This window comes from Mesoplodon bidens (genome assembly GCF_964165515.1).
Source record: "Mesoplodon bidens genome assembly, chromosome: 5".
NCBI classification, from domain to species: domain Eukaryota; kingdom Metazoa; phylum Chordata; class Mammalia; order Artiodactyla; family Ziphiidae; genus Mesoplodon; species Mesoplodon bidens.
Window position 1 is genome coordinate 88,232,322 of NC_138161.1, and position 16,654 is coordinate 88,248,975.

General features: G+C 40.8%; 1 protein-coding gene across 3 annotated transcripts in view; it reads right to left on the reverse strand.

Moving 5' to 3' along the window:
* PLD1 (phospholipase D1) overlaps nucleotides 1-16,654 on the reverse strand; it is a 220,911-nt gene that overhangs the window by 100,256 nt on the left and 104,001 nt on the right. For all 3 annotated transcript variants that reach the window (XM_081234557.1, XM_081234558.1, XM_081234559.1), the window contains exons 7-11: nucleotides 13,329-13,387; nucleotides 12,210-12,302; nucleotides 4,285-4,437; nucleotides 1,395-1,544; nucleotides 601-684 (exon numbers count right to left, since the gene is read on the reverse strand). In XM_081234557.1, coding sequence (XP_081090683.1) covers nucleotides 601-684; nucleotides 1,395-1,544; nucleotides 4,285-4,437; nucleotides 12,210-12,302; nucleotides 13,329-13,387 — 539 coding nt within the window. The remainder of the gene's footprint in view (nucleotides 1-600; nucleotides 685-1,394; nucleotides 1,545-4,284; nucleotides 4,438-12,209; nucleotides 12,303-13,328; nucleotides 13,388-16,654) is intronic.

Genomic DNA, 16,654 nt, shown 5'->3' on the forward strand with positions numbered 1-16,654 from the left:
GCCTACACCCACTCCAGGAGGAAAATTTCCCAAGAGCTAAATGAGTTTTAGGTACAAGACTTTCAGTGGCTTTAATAAACATAATAACTCTCATGGATGATTTTAAAGGGGATTAGAAAGCTGAAACCTGATGCATCTCCAAAAAAGCTAACCATTACAATGGATATTTTAATAGCAACAGGCAAATGGGAATATTCTAATTTCAAAGGGACAATTCAGAGGAAGCATATTCATTGGACCTCATGACAGACATAACAAGATGAGGAAAGGTACCCAGGGAAGATTATTTTCCATTACCTCTACGCCTATATTTGCATTGCATAATAATCTTTACTAAAATGAATACTGGTTATTTGCTTCCAAATGGAAAGACAGAAACAAAACTGTTCAAACTAAATATTTTAAGAATATACATGGGTGCCAGGTTTTTTGAAAAGACCTTTTAGTGGAGGCTACTACAATTAATTAGTTGAGACTTCGGCCAAACCATCTGTGAGTACTGCTGTCTTACCTAATGTACAATTCTACAACAGCACAACACTGTTCTATATTCCTAAACATAGAGACCTCCAAACAAACTCCCCAGGGACAAATACTAACCACCAATCTGTGATAAAAATCTCTTCTTTTGCCTCTTCCATTGCATTCGCCACATCTTCAAAATATCCTTTGGCATTAACATACCTGAAAGACAAGTTTTCTGTTTCATTTTTTTAACAAAACAAACAAACAAAAAGGAATCTATCCTATGGCAAAAGAGAAGATGGAAGCCACTGCCTAGAGTTTCTACAAAACCACCAGTTTAATTTGTGTAACTGGAAACAAGGATTGAGAACAACACCTTCTGTCTGCTATGTAGGAAGTACAGTAAATAGACAGAAGTAGGCAACCTGATTCTTTTCTGCCGAGAGAATAACAAATTGATTGGTCTCATCATCATATGGGGTCAGATGAATTCTCCCATCCTGTTGAACTCACACACAGTTGTTCTTCTGAGACTGAAAGCAGACCAGTTTCTAATCCATGGGTAGAAAAGCATGCTAAGCAGGATTTCATTTAAAAGAAATACCTGGCAAGTAAATTCTCTTTCTTAAATTATGGCTAATGACTTAAATAAACTTTCCATTTGTATCATTAAGAAAATATATGAAGTTAACTTTTAAAATCAAACTTCAAAATCTAAAGCTAGCTATCTAAAGCTCTCTGTAAAAAATCATAAAAACAAAAAGTGGAAAACTAAGTGCTGCTCAGGTAGTCCTATAAAGAAAGGCCCTTGTTAAGTATAATGCATAATATCTTTTCACAGCTTCAAAAATTGATTCTAGGTGAATTTAGACCACTACAATATTAAATGCTATGACTACTGTGATAGTCTTAGAGCAAAAAGATCTTACCATTTAGCTAAAGTGTTCTCTTGGATAGCAGCATAAGACCCAAATCGATGATCTTTCAGAAAGTTGGGGCCATGTTTATGGATGAATTCTTCTATAGCCCCTCCCCACCACCGAGCATGTCTATAGCTGTTGCATTTTAAAATCAGTGTCCTTCAAAGAAAAGCAAAATGTGGAAAAGAATGGTCACTCTGTGTTCTTTCTCTTTAAACAATTTAAGAATTAAACATGTCCCATTTTGTTTTGTTACTGCAGCAAACATAAGTGGAAAATTTTAGGCAAAGAGCACCTTACCTATATCAGAAAAGTAGATTTTTAAACGTTTTTGGCAGGATTTAAAACTATATTCAACGTAGTGAAAACAAACCTTCAGGTTACTTATTCCCTCATTCACTTATGCAAACTTGTGTAAAGGCACTTATTACAGTCCTCGAGCTCGCTGTGCTAGACTGTGAGGTGGACAATGGAAGAGACATAAGGTGAGGTCCTACATCGAAGTGTTAGAGAGTTGTTGGCTCCTGTGGAGGACATTTCCCTTGGGACTGCCTGGTGTCCATTCTCTCAGCCTCCCTTCCCTACTCTGCATCCACCAAAGCCAACAAAATGGCATCTTCCAGCCCCTGATCTCAAAGATTGGTTCAGGGATGAGGACATTAGCCAATTCCACCCAACAAGTGAGAATAAATGCAAGGACTTGCTCAGAAATACCAGGAAGAGACTCTTTCCCTTCCACTGAACTTGGTTTGAGTGTAAGAGGCAGCCATCTTGCTACCACCAGGGGACCAGCCTGAGGATGGAGCAGATCTCAGGAGACAGAGCTGAGAAAGACCAGGAAAATACATCTCAATGATATGGCTGGAAGCTTGGAATCAGCCATGGTTAACGTGGCTTATTAGTTACTTCTGATGCAACACAGATTGCACTGGATTTTTCTACTGCCAGTGACTAAACTATCCTAAACGGTTACAGATTTATAAGTGCTGAAAAAAAATTCAGAGTAGGAGATCATAAAAAGTTATTACATGACAAATGTCAGAATTGGTGACTACCACCAAGAGGTGGAAGTAAGTTATCCAAATTTGAAGTTCAGAGAAAACAAGGTGTTGGAGCCAGCGGTCTCCCTGCCATTTAGGGAGAAACCCACCTCAGTATAAAAGCCCTGTGAGTGAGGAGGGAGAGTTTGCCTTTGGGGGGAAATGCAATGATCCTGATGAGAAGCAGGAGAGGGGCTATATTCACAGACCACAAAATGATTATTTATAAAGATTAGGGATGTCCAAACATCCTAACATTGATGCTTGGCTTTTGTCTGGGGGGTGGCGAGGGGCGAGGTGAGACGTGGTGGCGCTGGGAGCAGTGAGGTATTCTCCATCCGCCGCCGCAGGGCTGACACAGGACTCTGCAGGCAGGTCAGGAGGGCATGGAAAGTGCCTGGGCTTGAGTCAACATGCTAGTACTACTCCAACTGAGTTGAAATGCCTCTGAAAACCAGTTATGAGAAACAGATATTGTAGAAGAGATAGTGACAAACAGCAGTCTTATCACAGGATGTGAGCCAGAGTGAAGAAAAAAAAAAAAAAACCATTCCAAACATGGAGATAGGAAGAAGAAAGGTGAAGAGGAATTTAAAAATGTGTGAGAAGGGATGGTGAAGAGAACCGTCTCCATAGAACTGAAAGGCTGTATTAGGGAGGGGTTGCTAATAAAGGCAGAGAGATAAAAGGCCTCAGATTGTAAATGGAGGAACTTAGGCTTGTTTGATACAATGAGGAGGACCACTTACACCAGGGAGGAAGCAGATGAAACCTGGATCTGTATGGATTCATTTGGCAAGGGTGTGCAAGTGAGTGAGGATAGGAGATGGAGATAAGACGGCCAGTAAGTAACTGTTATAGCGACCAATGAGAATTGTGGCCTGATTTCTACGGTCCCCCAGAAAACAGGAAAGTACAGTACCAGGAGAGAGGTGGGGTGTTTTTTCTTTGATTGATTGTTTGTTTGTTGGCCATGCCACGCGGCTTGTGGGATTTTTGTTCCCTGACCGGTATTGAACCTGGGCCCTGGGCAGTGAGAGCTGAGAGCACAGAGTCCTAACCCCTGGACCACCGGGGATTCCCAGGAGGGAGGTTATTGGCAGCACCACTACATTTCCAATAACCAATCCTGAACCTTCTATTGTCAGAGATCAGGAAGTTCAGCACTTATTTTCACACACACAAACACACATGCAAACATATTACTAAGAGTAGCATATTTATATTATATATATATATATATTTAATGTCAGTGTGTATAGAGAAATGTATATCTATAAGTATTTATATACATGAGGCTGAACTTTATAGAGACAGATGTATATATAAAGACACACATATATTGGATAACTACAGTCTTCCAGAAACAAACATTTATCAACACACACACACACTCGCTAATAAAATCTATAGTAAATGTACAGTTGAGTATCCTTCAAGGTATCTTTCTTAAAATCTGTATGTAAACAGAATTTTTCTAATCAAATCACTTTTTACATGTTTTGTTAATAAAAGGATATCAATTTATAAAGTAAAATTTTACTTTTTAAAAATATGAATTATTACTCATCTGTTTGGTAAATTGGTATTATTGGGTAGTCAATTTTGTTAAAATAGGCATATATTTTATTAAATCAGGGACGTAGCAACACATGGGATCATTTATTCTGACTGTGTACATATGTAATTTACATCTTAAAAATATACAAAAAGAAAAGTAGTTTCATCACTTCTGATTGAGAATGAGTTCTAAATAACAATTTTCTAACATCTAAATTATTTTACCATCTTCTTCACTTAAGGTTGGGAGAAAAACTCTGTTTTTAGAGAAATCTTTTAAAAATATTTCCAATTTGTACCTTGAAAGATTATCAATTCGGAGTCCATATTTTGTCTCCGTCTCCTTCTTTCCCACCGTAACTCTGAATTCTTTATCTACCAGCAGGACGAAGGCAATAGCACCACTGTCTGGTTTCATATATAGTAAAAAGGAATCTTTTACTATCAACCACCTGTAAGAAGGAAATAAGTATTTTTAAAGTTGTACTGAATTACTGAAACAAAAAGAACAAATTATTATGACACATCTGAAGTAAACACTCTAGCAGACAGTAAACATAATTTTATTTTTTACACAAGGGATCTATTTTTTAAAAAATATGAAAACACTATAAAACAAAAAACAATAAAAAATCTTCCTATTATGTTTTTTTGAGAAGTACTGGCACCAAGCAATTCAAAACAATTCATTAGCTCTTTAAACAGTAATGGCAAATCCTGGAAGAATGCCCCTGATATGCGCAGGCAGCGCTAATAGGATGCAAAGCAGGTGCCATAGTTGTTCGAAAAGTGGAATGGGTTGGTGTTTGCTAAAATAAACCACCATAAAAGAGGCCAATGAGGGGCTTCCCTGGTGGCGCAGTGTGGTTGAGAGTCCGCCTGCCGATGCAGGGGATACGGGTTTGTGCCCCGGTCCGGGAAGATCCCACATGCCGCGGAGCGGCTGGGTCCGTGAGCCATGGCCGCTGAGCCTGCGCGTCCGGAGTCTGTGCTCCGCAACGGGAGAGGCCACAACAGTGAGAGGTCCGTGTACCGCAAAAAAAAAAAAAAAAAAAAAAAAAGAGGCCAGTGAGTCTCTGAATAAGTAAAATCCCCCTTTCAAAAAAATCCAGTAAGCATCCAATAATCTACATATTGTTCATTTCAAATTATTGGTGGCTTTAAGGACCATTAATAAATGATGCTCAGTGGAACATGGTCTCTCAAAAGTATATCTGCATTCAATCCAATATCTATTTAAGAGCCTCATGATGCAAAAGTACAGTGATAAACTGGGAGTTTGGGCAGAGGTAGAAACAACACAAAGATAAATCAGACATGTTCTCAAAGGAGCTTATTAGGCTAGTGGGGCACGATGACAATTCTAGGCTGAATGGATAGGTACTAGAGGAAAAAAGCGAAAAGTGATGTGTGTAAGGAGGAGGGAGTCCTTAGTTCTCACTAAGAGAATGAGCTAGTGGCATTCTCCCAAAGAGCTAGTGTCTGAGGGAGGCCAGGAAGAAGCCCATCACATAGAGCCCAAAGGGTTCAAGGTGTACATCCCGTATGGAGGGAAGTTAGCAAAGGCTCTAACGTGTGGGAATGCTGCCTGTATTGGAAGAAAGTTTGGGGAGGCTGGGGTTTCAGGAGGTGTAGTATGAGAAAATGGACAGTGAAGGTAGGTGGGGTGGGCATGGGGAACAGGCAAAGGCCACTTTGAGGAGGATCTGAAGGCCATGCGAAGGAGGATGACTTTACATCATGGAACCAGTTTTTTCTAAACTTGCCTGATCATCAGAATCTCTTGAGATGCTCGTTAAAAAAACGGTAGATTCCTAGGCCCTACCACAGATCCATTAAAAAGGCCGGACAATCTGTGTTTCTAAAAAAACACCCAGATGGGGCTTCCCTGGTGGCGCAGTGGTTGGGAGTCCGCCTGCCGATGCAGGGGACACGGGTTCGTGCCCCGGTCCAGGAAGACCCCACATGCCGTGGAGCAGCTGGGCCCGTGAGCCATGGCTGCCGAGCTTGCGCGTCCAGAGCCTGTGCTCTGCGACGGGAGAGGCCACAACAGTGAGAGGCCCGCGTACCACAAAAAAACCAAACCAAACCAAAAACAAAACAAAACAGCCAGATGCCTTTTAAACAAGGGAATCCTCCTGCCCTGGCAAGGCAATGGGACAATAAATCATGGGAACTATATTTTAGAAAGAAAGGTCTTAAGGATAAAGAAGGATGTCCTGTAGCAGGTTAGCAAGCTGCTGTAGTAATAGAGAACAGTGCTTCTCACCACTTCACTGAATATGCATCACCAGGGGATCCTGCTAAAATGCAGATTATGATTCGGTAGGCCTGGGGCGGGGCCTGAGATTCTGCATTCTAACAAGACTCGAAGGGGATGCTGAGGTTAGGACCTCACCTTGCGTAGTCAGGACGCAGATGATAGGCGTGACACTGACAGTGGCAAGAGCGAGAGAAAGGGTGGGGCTGATTTGAAGTGAAAACAAATGGCAACTTTGTCAAGCTGCACCTAACATCATATCCACCTGAGACTGTATAGTGATCAAATGAATCGGTCGATAACTAAATAAAGTAACAATGGGAGTATTATATCACACGCTAGGCAACGTAAAGCACATTATGAAATAGGTAAGGCCAGACACCTGAACATTAATTAACTAATACTGTAAACGTAACATGTGTACTCAGCATTTAAAAGAAATGTATAACAAATCATTACTGAAATTGCTAACCACATTACATTTTAGTGGCTCTCTAATTTGCGATTTAATGTAGACAGATCTACATTGATTTCCACATGGTTTCATTTAATTCATTTTTTTTTAATATATAGGCTGTCTCCTTTCCAATAAAACGGCATGGGATGGATTCAGGATAACACAGTAAAGGACATACATGTGCTATGGTTAATAAAAGGAAAAATATCAACGTCACAGAAAGCAAATACCTAACCACAACACTAATATAATTATGGTGATGGCATGCCAATGTGGGTTTGAGCTTCCTGGTTTTTCCTTCTTTTTTTATAAATTTATTTATTTATTTTTGGCTGCGTTGGGTCTTTGTTGCTGCGTGCAGGCTTTCTCTAGTCACGGCGAACAGGGGCCATTCTTTGTTGCGGTGCATGGGCATCTCATTGCGGTGGCTTCTCTTGTTGCAGAGCATGGGCTCTAGGTGCACAGGCTTCCGCAGTTGTGGCTCGCGGGCTATAGAGTGCAGGCTCAGTAGTTGTGGTACATGGGCTTAGTTGTTCTACGGCATGTGGGATCTTCCCGGACCAGGGCTCGAACCCATGTCCCTGCACTGGCAGGCGGATTCTTAACCACTGTGCCACCAGGGAAGTCCCTTCCTGGTTTTTCTTATCAAATGAATAAATTAAGGAAATAAAGAGGTCGCCCACCAAAAAACTAAATTCCAAAGGAAGTTTCTCACTTGGAACCTAATAAGGCAATTGAACAATATTAATGGATAACATTCTCAATAATTTTCAGCAAATGCAGAAATTTATGTTTTATGAGAATTCTCATAACTCTGCTCAATATAAATGCCAAGGCCATGATATCACATGGTAACTCAGGCATTCTGATGGGGCTGAGTTATGAGTCCAGACATGTAGCTGCCTGTTGATAAAGAGTTGGTCAAGGGTAAAAGAGAGTAGCTGGATCACATATCTGATAAAGGTCCTTCTTTAGCTACAGTCCCTTGTCCCAGCTTGACTTTCAATGCAAGATAGAGAGCAGACAGCAGGGCACAGGCCCAGAGCACCGGTGTGCTATATTGCTGATGGGGAAGCAGCCACAGGCTTTGAAAACCACAGCTGGCAGGTTTGTCACACTGAGAAAGAAAGTCCAAGATGTGGCAGCCTGGAAACACAGAACAGTTTAGTAGTGACTGCTGGATTTTGAAAGTTGAAGGCCAAAGATAATGGTTTCCCTTTTGACAATGATGAGTTACTCTCTACAACAGTCATTAGATATAAGGTGAATTGATGCCTGGCCTTTATTTAAAGCTCTTCTTAATTATGCCATTCATTAAACCTCTTCTGGTTTCTGCCCTTTCTCTCTTTGTCAACAGATGTTTTTCTTTAACAGGAGAATATGCATCAAGAAAGGAATCCATCAAGCAGCCTTCAGGGGTTCAGTCCCTGCTGCTCAGGGACTAAGCATCTGCCTTGAAGTCAGCCTCCCTGGGCTCCAATTCTGGTTTTGCCACTTGTGCACTTGTGTGAACTTGGGTAACTGAGCCTGAGGTCTAAATCCATAAAATGAGGATAACAGTAATGCCCAGCTCATAAGTGTCTGTGAGGAATCACTGAGATGATTCATGGACATTGCTTAACACAATGCCTGGCACCAATATACATGAGCTTTTATGAGTACTCTTGTTCTAAACATAACGTGAGATTATGGTCTGTTCTAACAAGATGTGACCACCTGTGCTACTACTTGCCGTGTCATTAAGATACAGAGAGACCCACATGAGCCAGACATCACCTTCTCAGCCTCGTCTCCTCCCCTTCACTCCCACCACGGTGGTCGCACTGGTCCTGAGACTTGCTAAACTTGTTCTTTGGGCTTCCACGTTTGCTATTCCTCACACAGAAATTATTTCTTCCAGATCCTCCCATGGGCAGTCCCTTCCTATCCATCAACCTTTGGTTTAAACATTCCTCCACAGGGAGGCTTTCCCGGGCTCCCATCCCACCCACTACTCCATCCTGTTTAGCTTCTTCATAGCCCTTATCACTATCTGGAACTATTTATGTCTGCTTGTTTATTGTCTCTCCTCCACTAGAAAATGAGAGCCTTGAGAGCAGGGAATGTGTGTCACGTCCACTGGTATCTTCCCAGGGCCGAGAGCAAGTCTTCAGGCAAAGCATTCCTTTTGCCTAAATAATGGCTGTACAAATGGGCCCCAGAGAGTAAATGATCATTTAGACACTGTCACTGTCTAAAAATTGTAATTCTTGGTATAGCACACAGTTCAGTAAAGTAAATGCTAAATGTGTTAAAAACTATTTATCTCTTTCTTTTAAGACATTATTTGAGATAAGAAACATCATCTAGTCCATCAATAGGATGTGCTGTTTAAGTAGATGTTTTAAATTGTGGGAAGAAATGTTTGTTGTGTTTGCCATTTTTTTTCTTTCTACTTGTGCCTGAGACAAGGTCACTAAGAGACTTGACTGAAAGTTTGATTGCCTTGTTTGCCTTATGGCAATTTGTCAATATAGAATATATAAAGCAATCAGAATGGTTTCTTATGGATACAAAAATAACAAAGAGTTATGACCGAGTGTTGCCCTTAAAAGTAAACTCCCGTTTAGACACCAATAGCCTTCTAGTGTGGGAAATTTTTGAAACAAATTTTGTCAGCTATATCTTATCATCTTTATTTGGTACTTTATTTTATACCCCATGAATGTGACTCAGGAAATACTTATTCATATGGAACCAAGGCTTCAAGCTTCATGGAAAGATTTACACAATTTAAAATGATGACACATTTCATTCCTGGGAGGATCGTATCTTTTTAGATTGTCCTGGTTGAAGTCTGATACAATCCAGACTTTAAAAGTCGGGGAGGTGTATTTCCTTCATATAACAAAGTCTTCCCCCGCATCTTTTCGGGCTGCCCCTTCTCATAGAGGTTAAACTCAAACATCAGTTCCTTGGCTCCCAGAGCTAAAGTTGCCATCTGCGGTCCTCAAGTCCCTCATTATCCCATTGCCTTCTTTTTCATTCAAAGCTCTGATCACCACTTGCGTTGATGTCGTTCACATTGCTTGTCAGCTTCTCCTGCCTGCGTTCCCCTCCAATAGAGCTCTGTGAGGGCAGGGGCCTCGTCTTGTTCACCACTGTTCTCACAGTGGCTAGAATACAGCCTGGCAAACATTAGGCACTCAATAAATGACAAAAGGGACCAGATCAAGGCTTCCATTTTTTTTTGCGGTACACGGGCCTCTCACTGTTGTGGCCTCTCCCGTTGTGGAGCACAGGCTCCGGGCGCGCAGGCTCCGCGGCCATGGCTCACTGGCCCAGCCTCTCCGCGGCAGGTGGGATCTTCACGGACCGGGGCATGAACCCGTGTATCCTGCATCGGCAGGCGGACTCTCAACCACTGCGCCACCAGGGAAGCCCAAAGCTTCCATTTCTTGAGTAGATGTCTTAGGTTGTGTTGCTCCATAAGTCAACTCTGAGACAAGGATGTAAGTGAAAGAAGTTTGTAAAGGGACTTATTAGGGAGCTTAATAGGAAGCACAGGAAGGGAAGGATGGGAAGGAAGAGCAGGAAGGGAGCCATCAAGGATGTGTTTTCACACACTTTACTGTGGGCAATTGGGCTGCATATCTGCTGGGGAACTCCAGGAGACGGTACAGAGCTTGCTGCAGAATCACCCCACCCGAGGGGTGAAAGGGCTGGACTCCCTCCAGCTCTTGGCTGAGGGCTGTTCCTGGGGGCTGCGAATGCTTCCAGCCTGCTCTGTTCAGAGCAAGACTTCAGTCAAAGTCTTGCAGTCTGAAATCCGTACTTGGCACTCAGCAGCAACCTTAGGCAAAGTTGGTGACTGAGGAGGAGTAGGCAGGAGGAATCTGTACCAGGGCCCCAGTGGGCTGGGAAGTTCTGCCTCCCAGAGAGGCATGATGTGGGGCAGAAAGCAAGGGCAGAAGCAGGCTGGCTTATACTCTGTTCCTCTCCTGGCTTGGCATTTGGTGTTCCCCTGGGTTCTGTACAATTGGGGGTGGGAGAGGGTGGGAAGATACTTCAAGTGGGAGTCTCTGAATTCCCTGTGATGTTACTTATACCCCAAGTTTCCCTATATAAATTACAGAAGTTTATTTGAAAGCAAATATTTTCTAGTCTATTGTTTCCCTGTTTATTTTAGTAAAAACATTTTTTGTAACACAGAAATTTTCCGTTTTCTCTAGCCAAATCTCTTCATCTTTTCCTTCTATCCTTTCAAAACCCAGAAAATAAGAGCTCAACTTAATGGTATTTTTTGCTGGCAGTGTATCTGAAATAAAGGTAGATTTAAAGGTGGAATCTAGTTTTAAGTTCGTGTATTTTTAACCCACACATAGCTCAATTTCATTTTTACACATGAGTTCATATATCTTTTTCAAGGTTAGAGAATTAACATATAGTTCTTAATATTTTTCACAATTCCAGTAAATTATTATTGGAAAAAATAGTTATCATCTATTATGTTCAAAACATTGTGATAAATGCTTTGAGGAACAGATAAGAATCAGATAAGAATACTGCTCCACAAGGAGTCTTTAGTCGGACAGGACATAGGTCTATATCACACTTACTATAATATACATTCTCACAGATATAACTAAAATTATCCCTGAACTCTGACCAGTTTTTATCTTTTTAGCTTATATTTTAATGTACAGCTACTCTGAATAATGCTGCTATGAACATTCACGTATAAGTTTTAATATAGACATATTTTTTCCATTCTCTTTGGAAATAGCTAGGAGTGGATTTGCTGGGGCATATGGTAACTGTATGTTTAACATTTTGAGGAACTACCACACTGTTTTCCAAAGTGGGTGCATCATTTCACATGATGCACCAGCAATGTATGAGGGTTCCAATTTCTCTACATCCTTGTGAACACTTGCTATCGTCCATCTTTTTTTATCATAGCCATCCTAGTGGGTATGAAGTTGTATATCACTGTGGTTTTGATTTACATTACCCTAATGACTAGTGATGTTGAGCATATTTACTTGTGCTTATTGGCCACTATGTTCTTTGGCTGAGCAATTTTTTTTTTTTTTTTTTTTTGCGGTACGCGGGCCTCTCACTGTTGTGGCCTCTCCCATTGCGGAGCACAGGCTCCAGACGCGCAGGCTCAGCGGCCACAGCTCACGGGCCCAGCCGCTCCGCAGCATGTGGGATCTTCCTGGACCGGGGCACAAACCCGTATCCCCTGCATTGGCAGGCGGACTCTCAACCACTGCGCCATCAGGGAAGACCAGGCTGAGCAATTTTTGAATTCTATGGCCCACTAGGTCTTTATGTATGTAATTGGCAGACTCTGCTTACAAGTCCAAGTTTGAGTAGAATGTTTAAATAGAGCTGAAACCTGGAACTTAATTTAAAATTTGCTCTGCCATGACTTTCAAAGATTTATCACTGAAAACTAGTATATAAAAACTCCCCAAGTACTCAGTTTATTAAAACAAACACAGAAAACTCTCAGGTCCTACCTTCTGGACCACCGGTAGCAGGCCCTTCCCTGACCACAGCAGTTCAAGCCTGGTATTCTGTGTCCACCGGATCTTTTCATTATCATACCTTCTCTGAAAGAGACATCAAGTTAACCCATCATCTTCAAGCTTCCAGCTCACACTTCGCTGATACAGCCTCACAACTTAGGACTAAATATACCGTTTCTTTCTCCCGTGTCTTTCCTCCCCAGTTTTTCCTCTTTCACTGTCAAATAGCTCAATGCTATGTTTACTAGGCTGAGTACTCCAGCAGCTAATCTTTTAAAGTACTCTGGTCAGATGCAGGCCTGTTGGCACTGGGGGCAGCATAATTCTGTTACACACACTGCAGGACCTTAAGCATTCCAGCTTCTGGCTCTAAATGCTGAGCGGTCCCTCCAGTCACTGTGACAGCCTGAAAAAGACCCCACACGTTGCTAAATGCCTGCATGGGGAAGGTTCAGCTGCTGTTGAGACCACTGGAGATGCTCCCCCACAGATTCCACAGATATATTTCTGCATCCCTTCACCTACAGTTCTGGTACAAAGCCAGGCCAAAGAAGCAGAGCAAAGCTATTATCGATACTTTGGAAGAAAAAATCTCCTGGTTTTGAAAGATGTGAAAAGAAAGAATAATAATAATGGCTAAACAAACAAAAATTAAAACAGCTGCTAGCAATGCTCTTTACTACAAAAGTTAAGCTCTTCGTAATATCAGGCTCTCATATTATGAAGGAAAATAATCATTAAGTAAATTTCAATCCTGTTACTTGGCATACATTTTATACAGTATTATTTTTAGTATACGTGATTAAAAGAAGGGATTTTGTAATTTGATTTTTAAGGCATTCTCCCATACATCATATTTGCTACCTCTGTTAAACACCCCTACTGTGGGGTTAGAGGAGGAGAGTGGAGCAGTTGACACCCTTGTTTAAAGTAGCAAGATACTCTGTTTTGTATGAATAGGTCCCTCAGTTGCTCTAACTCTGTTGGGAAGAAAAGCAGCTATCAGTGAAGCCAGGTGAGCTCTATCACCTTGGCAAATGTTAAAAAATCAACTGTTAATGCTCATCAACTCTTCACACTTCTCCTTAGAGATCCGACACTGGAACTTACATGCCCTTTGGTCCCAAATCATGGATGAAGGACAGCTGGCTTATATCAAGGAATTCTGTCTGAAAAGAGGCCAAAAATCCAAACTTTAGAAAGCAAAAAAAAGAGGGGGGGAAATTTATGCATTCAGAAAGATATTATTAGGTACCTTCATGTATAAACACGTCTGGGGTACTCAACAGATGACACAGATCAATAACAATGGTATTGCCCTGAAAGAGTATATTTTAGAAGCATATACACAATTAATACAATCAAGAAAGTGATGTGTGCTCTAAGATGAAGAGACAAATGCTCAAAAAGTTCATGGAGAGATCTACCAATGGCAGTAGACCATGGCAATAACAGCCTTAACAGAAAATCAAAGACGAAAAAGATACACTCCTGGCATTAGGAGGCAAAGGGGAGACCAGACATGGAAAACACTCCACATCAACCAAGTTCTATGGGAAGAACCATAACAGTTACATGGAAAAGTAGTTATAAAGTTATAGAGTTATAGGGAGAGGGTGACCACTTCCTAGCTAATGTGACATCACAGAGGAAACGGCACTTGATCTGGGCTTGTAAATGGGATTAATAAAATGAAACATAACAGGGCTTCCCTGGTGGCGCGGTGGTTGGGGGTCCGCTTGCCAGTGCGGGGGGCGCAGGTTCGTGTCCCGGTCCGGGGGGTGGTGTCCCACGTGCCGCGGAGCGGCTGGGCCCGTGGGCCGTGGCCGCTGGGCCTGCGCGGTCGGAGCCTGTGCTCCGTGGCGGGAGGGGCCGCGGCGGTGGGGGGCCCGCGTGCCGCAAAAAAAAAAAAATAATAAAATAAAATAAAAAAAGAAAATGAAACATAATTTTCCTTTGAAGTTTTGTATACATGATTGGGACTCTCTAATATTAACCTTGTAAGAAAAATTACACACCTCTCAAAGCTGTCAGTACTTGTGAAGTCCAATTAAATGCTTAGTTTTCTTTCTTAGGGTTATTTGAAGAAGTCTTTGAAATTCAAAGGGATTTAAATATCTTTAAAAACCCCAAATCAAACATATCTTCACATAGTATTTTTTATAAGGATTTTGAAAGTCAAGGTCTTTACATTTTATTTCTTATATAAAACATGGTAATTCGGTACCATACATTTTTAAAATCTGATTTGTGGAACTGCTTTCTAATCAGAAAATATAGAAATACATAGGTTATTAGAAGTGATACCACAGACTTTAAGCCACAGAATCCAAAATGTCTCAAGATCCTAAGCCATAAGTTCTCATTTTATCTCTAAGGAGCAGAGAGAAAAATACTAACCCTAGTTTACACTGGCAGAAACTACTACAGAGGTGTAACTAAATTATGCAAAGTCAGAGACTAGTTGAATGGAAGAATAGGAAATGAAAAGCAAACATCAGGGAAACCACTTATTACCTGGATATTTTCTTATGCACATAGCTCTTATCAAATAGTTGACAACAGAAATATTCTTTGAACTAATTCAGAAACGATAACTTCAGAATATCATACCAAAATTGCTAAATGTAAAGAATTTCATCTAAATAAAAAGGTACACATTAGCAATGCAGAAAATTTAAAGTTGTGTATTAAGATAAAATTTAAATTTATCCTAATGGTTTACTAAAGAGAAATTTGGAGGAAGAACTAGTCCTATTACATAGAAAAAAAAATCTTTGGCAATAAATGTTCTAATACAGATTTATGGAATTGAAAAAAAATGTGGCAAAGCCAATTTAGAAGCAATCCTAAATAATACAATTTGAAATATAATATTGTATTGTCCAAACTTCTCCATGCATCTTCAGGGATAAGAATTCCATTCTCCGTTTGGGCAGGTGATTCTCAGGAATAAGAATTTAAAGATCAATTTAGCCTGATAATAATCCACAGGGCTTATTGATCTCTGAATACTGTACTAATCAATATCTTTTTTCTTTCCAATGGAACTCATGAAAGGCACATTTAAATGTTAGGGAAACAGGGAAGCAAAGTGTTCCCATGCCAAAGGGACAAGCAACAAACCTGAGGGGTAATAACGGACCCTAGAAATTACTGGGGGCTCGCTTTACACTTATAAAATATAAGTTAATTATATGTGATTATATAAAAATAACTTTTAATATGTTTTTTGCAGACAGAAGTTTTAATATGTCTCACAATTATCAAAGGAGACACACAGATGCCAATCTAATTTCTCAAATATGAGACAGAGGCCTGCAAATCTAGTCTCTGGGACAAATTATAATTAGTGTGAGAGGAAAATAACGTTAGAAAATTAAGACAGATCAAATTGTATCCCATGCTTGAAGCATTTTGGAGAATTCCGCTGTTAGGGAGAATAATCTAAGTAGCCACCAAAAAAGAGGGATTCCCTGGCAGTACAGTGGTTAGGACTCAGTGCTTTCACTGCCGTGGCACCGGGTTCAATCCCTGGTCAGGGAACTAAGATCCTGCAAGCTGCGCAGTGCGGCAAAAAATAAAATAAAATAAAAAATAAGAAGTAACATATATTCAGTCAGTTTAAACCAGGTTTTCTCTTCCAAAGGAAATGTTTAGAAGACACTCTGGAATATCTAAATACAATATGGCTCAACTTTTAAAAGATTTTTATAATTGGAAAAGAAATTAAAATGAACATTTTGAAAAAATGTAAACATTTTAAAATCAACATTAGACTCCAAAATATAGAAAGGCACGCAGAAAAAGAAGACTAAACTCAGCAAGTACCGTTCAAGGGCCAAAAGAAATATTAAAGCCAAGTCACAGGCAGGCAGGAAAGTAAAACAAATGGAAAATTATTGCATGCTGGTACTAGCACGCATTTAAATAATTCTCTGTCAAAGAAAACAGCATGTCTGATTTCAGAGAATATGACAGGAAGCAGCATTTTTAGTAATAATAGAAGTAATATCCTTATTCGTTATGTTCTTTCAAAGATGCACATTCCTGAGTCCTAGAAAGGAAGAAATCCTTCCCATCAGCCTTCTCTTGAGGTTCTCTGGTTGGATCCAAATTGCTGGTTTCCCTGAGAAAACTCTTCTCCAGGATTATGAAACCACAGAAGGTCCTTTAAGTCAGTGGAACATCACAGTGCAAGTTGCTGCAGCAGGTGGGCTGTGGCCTGGCCCCAGGTCATTTGTGTGTAAAGAGGACCAGCTAGGTGCATGCCCAGCAACCATTAACACATAGGCAGGCAGCAATAGGGCAGCAAGGCACCAAAAAACTCCCAAGAGTCAAGGCACTCTTGCTTCCTCTCCTAAATACAGTAGGCTTCCCTCTTTCTGTTCATGTGTGCATGCCATTCTCTAAACTAGAGGCCGAATCATAACTGC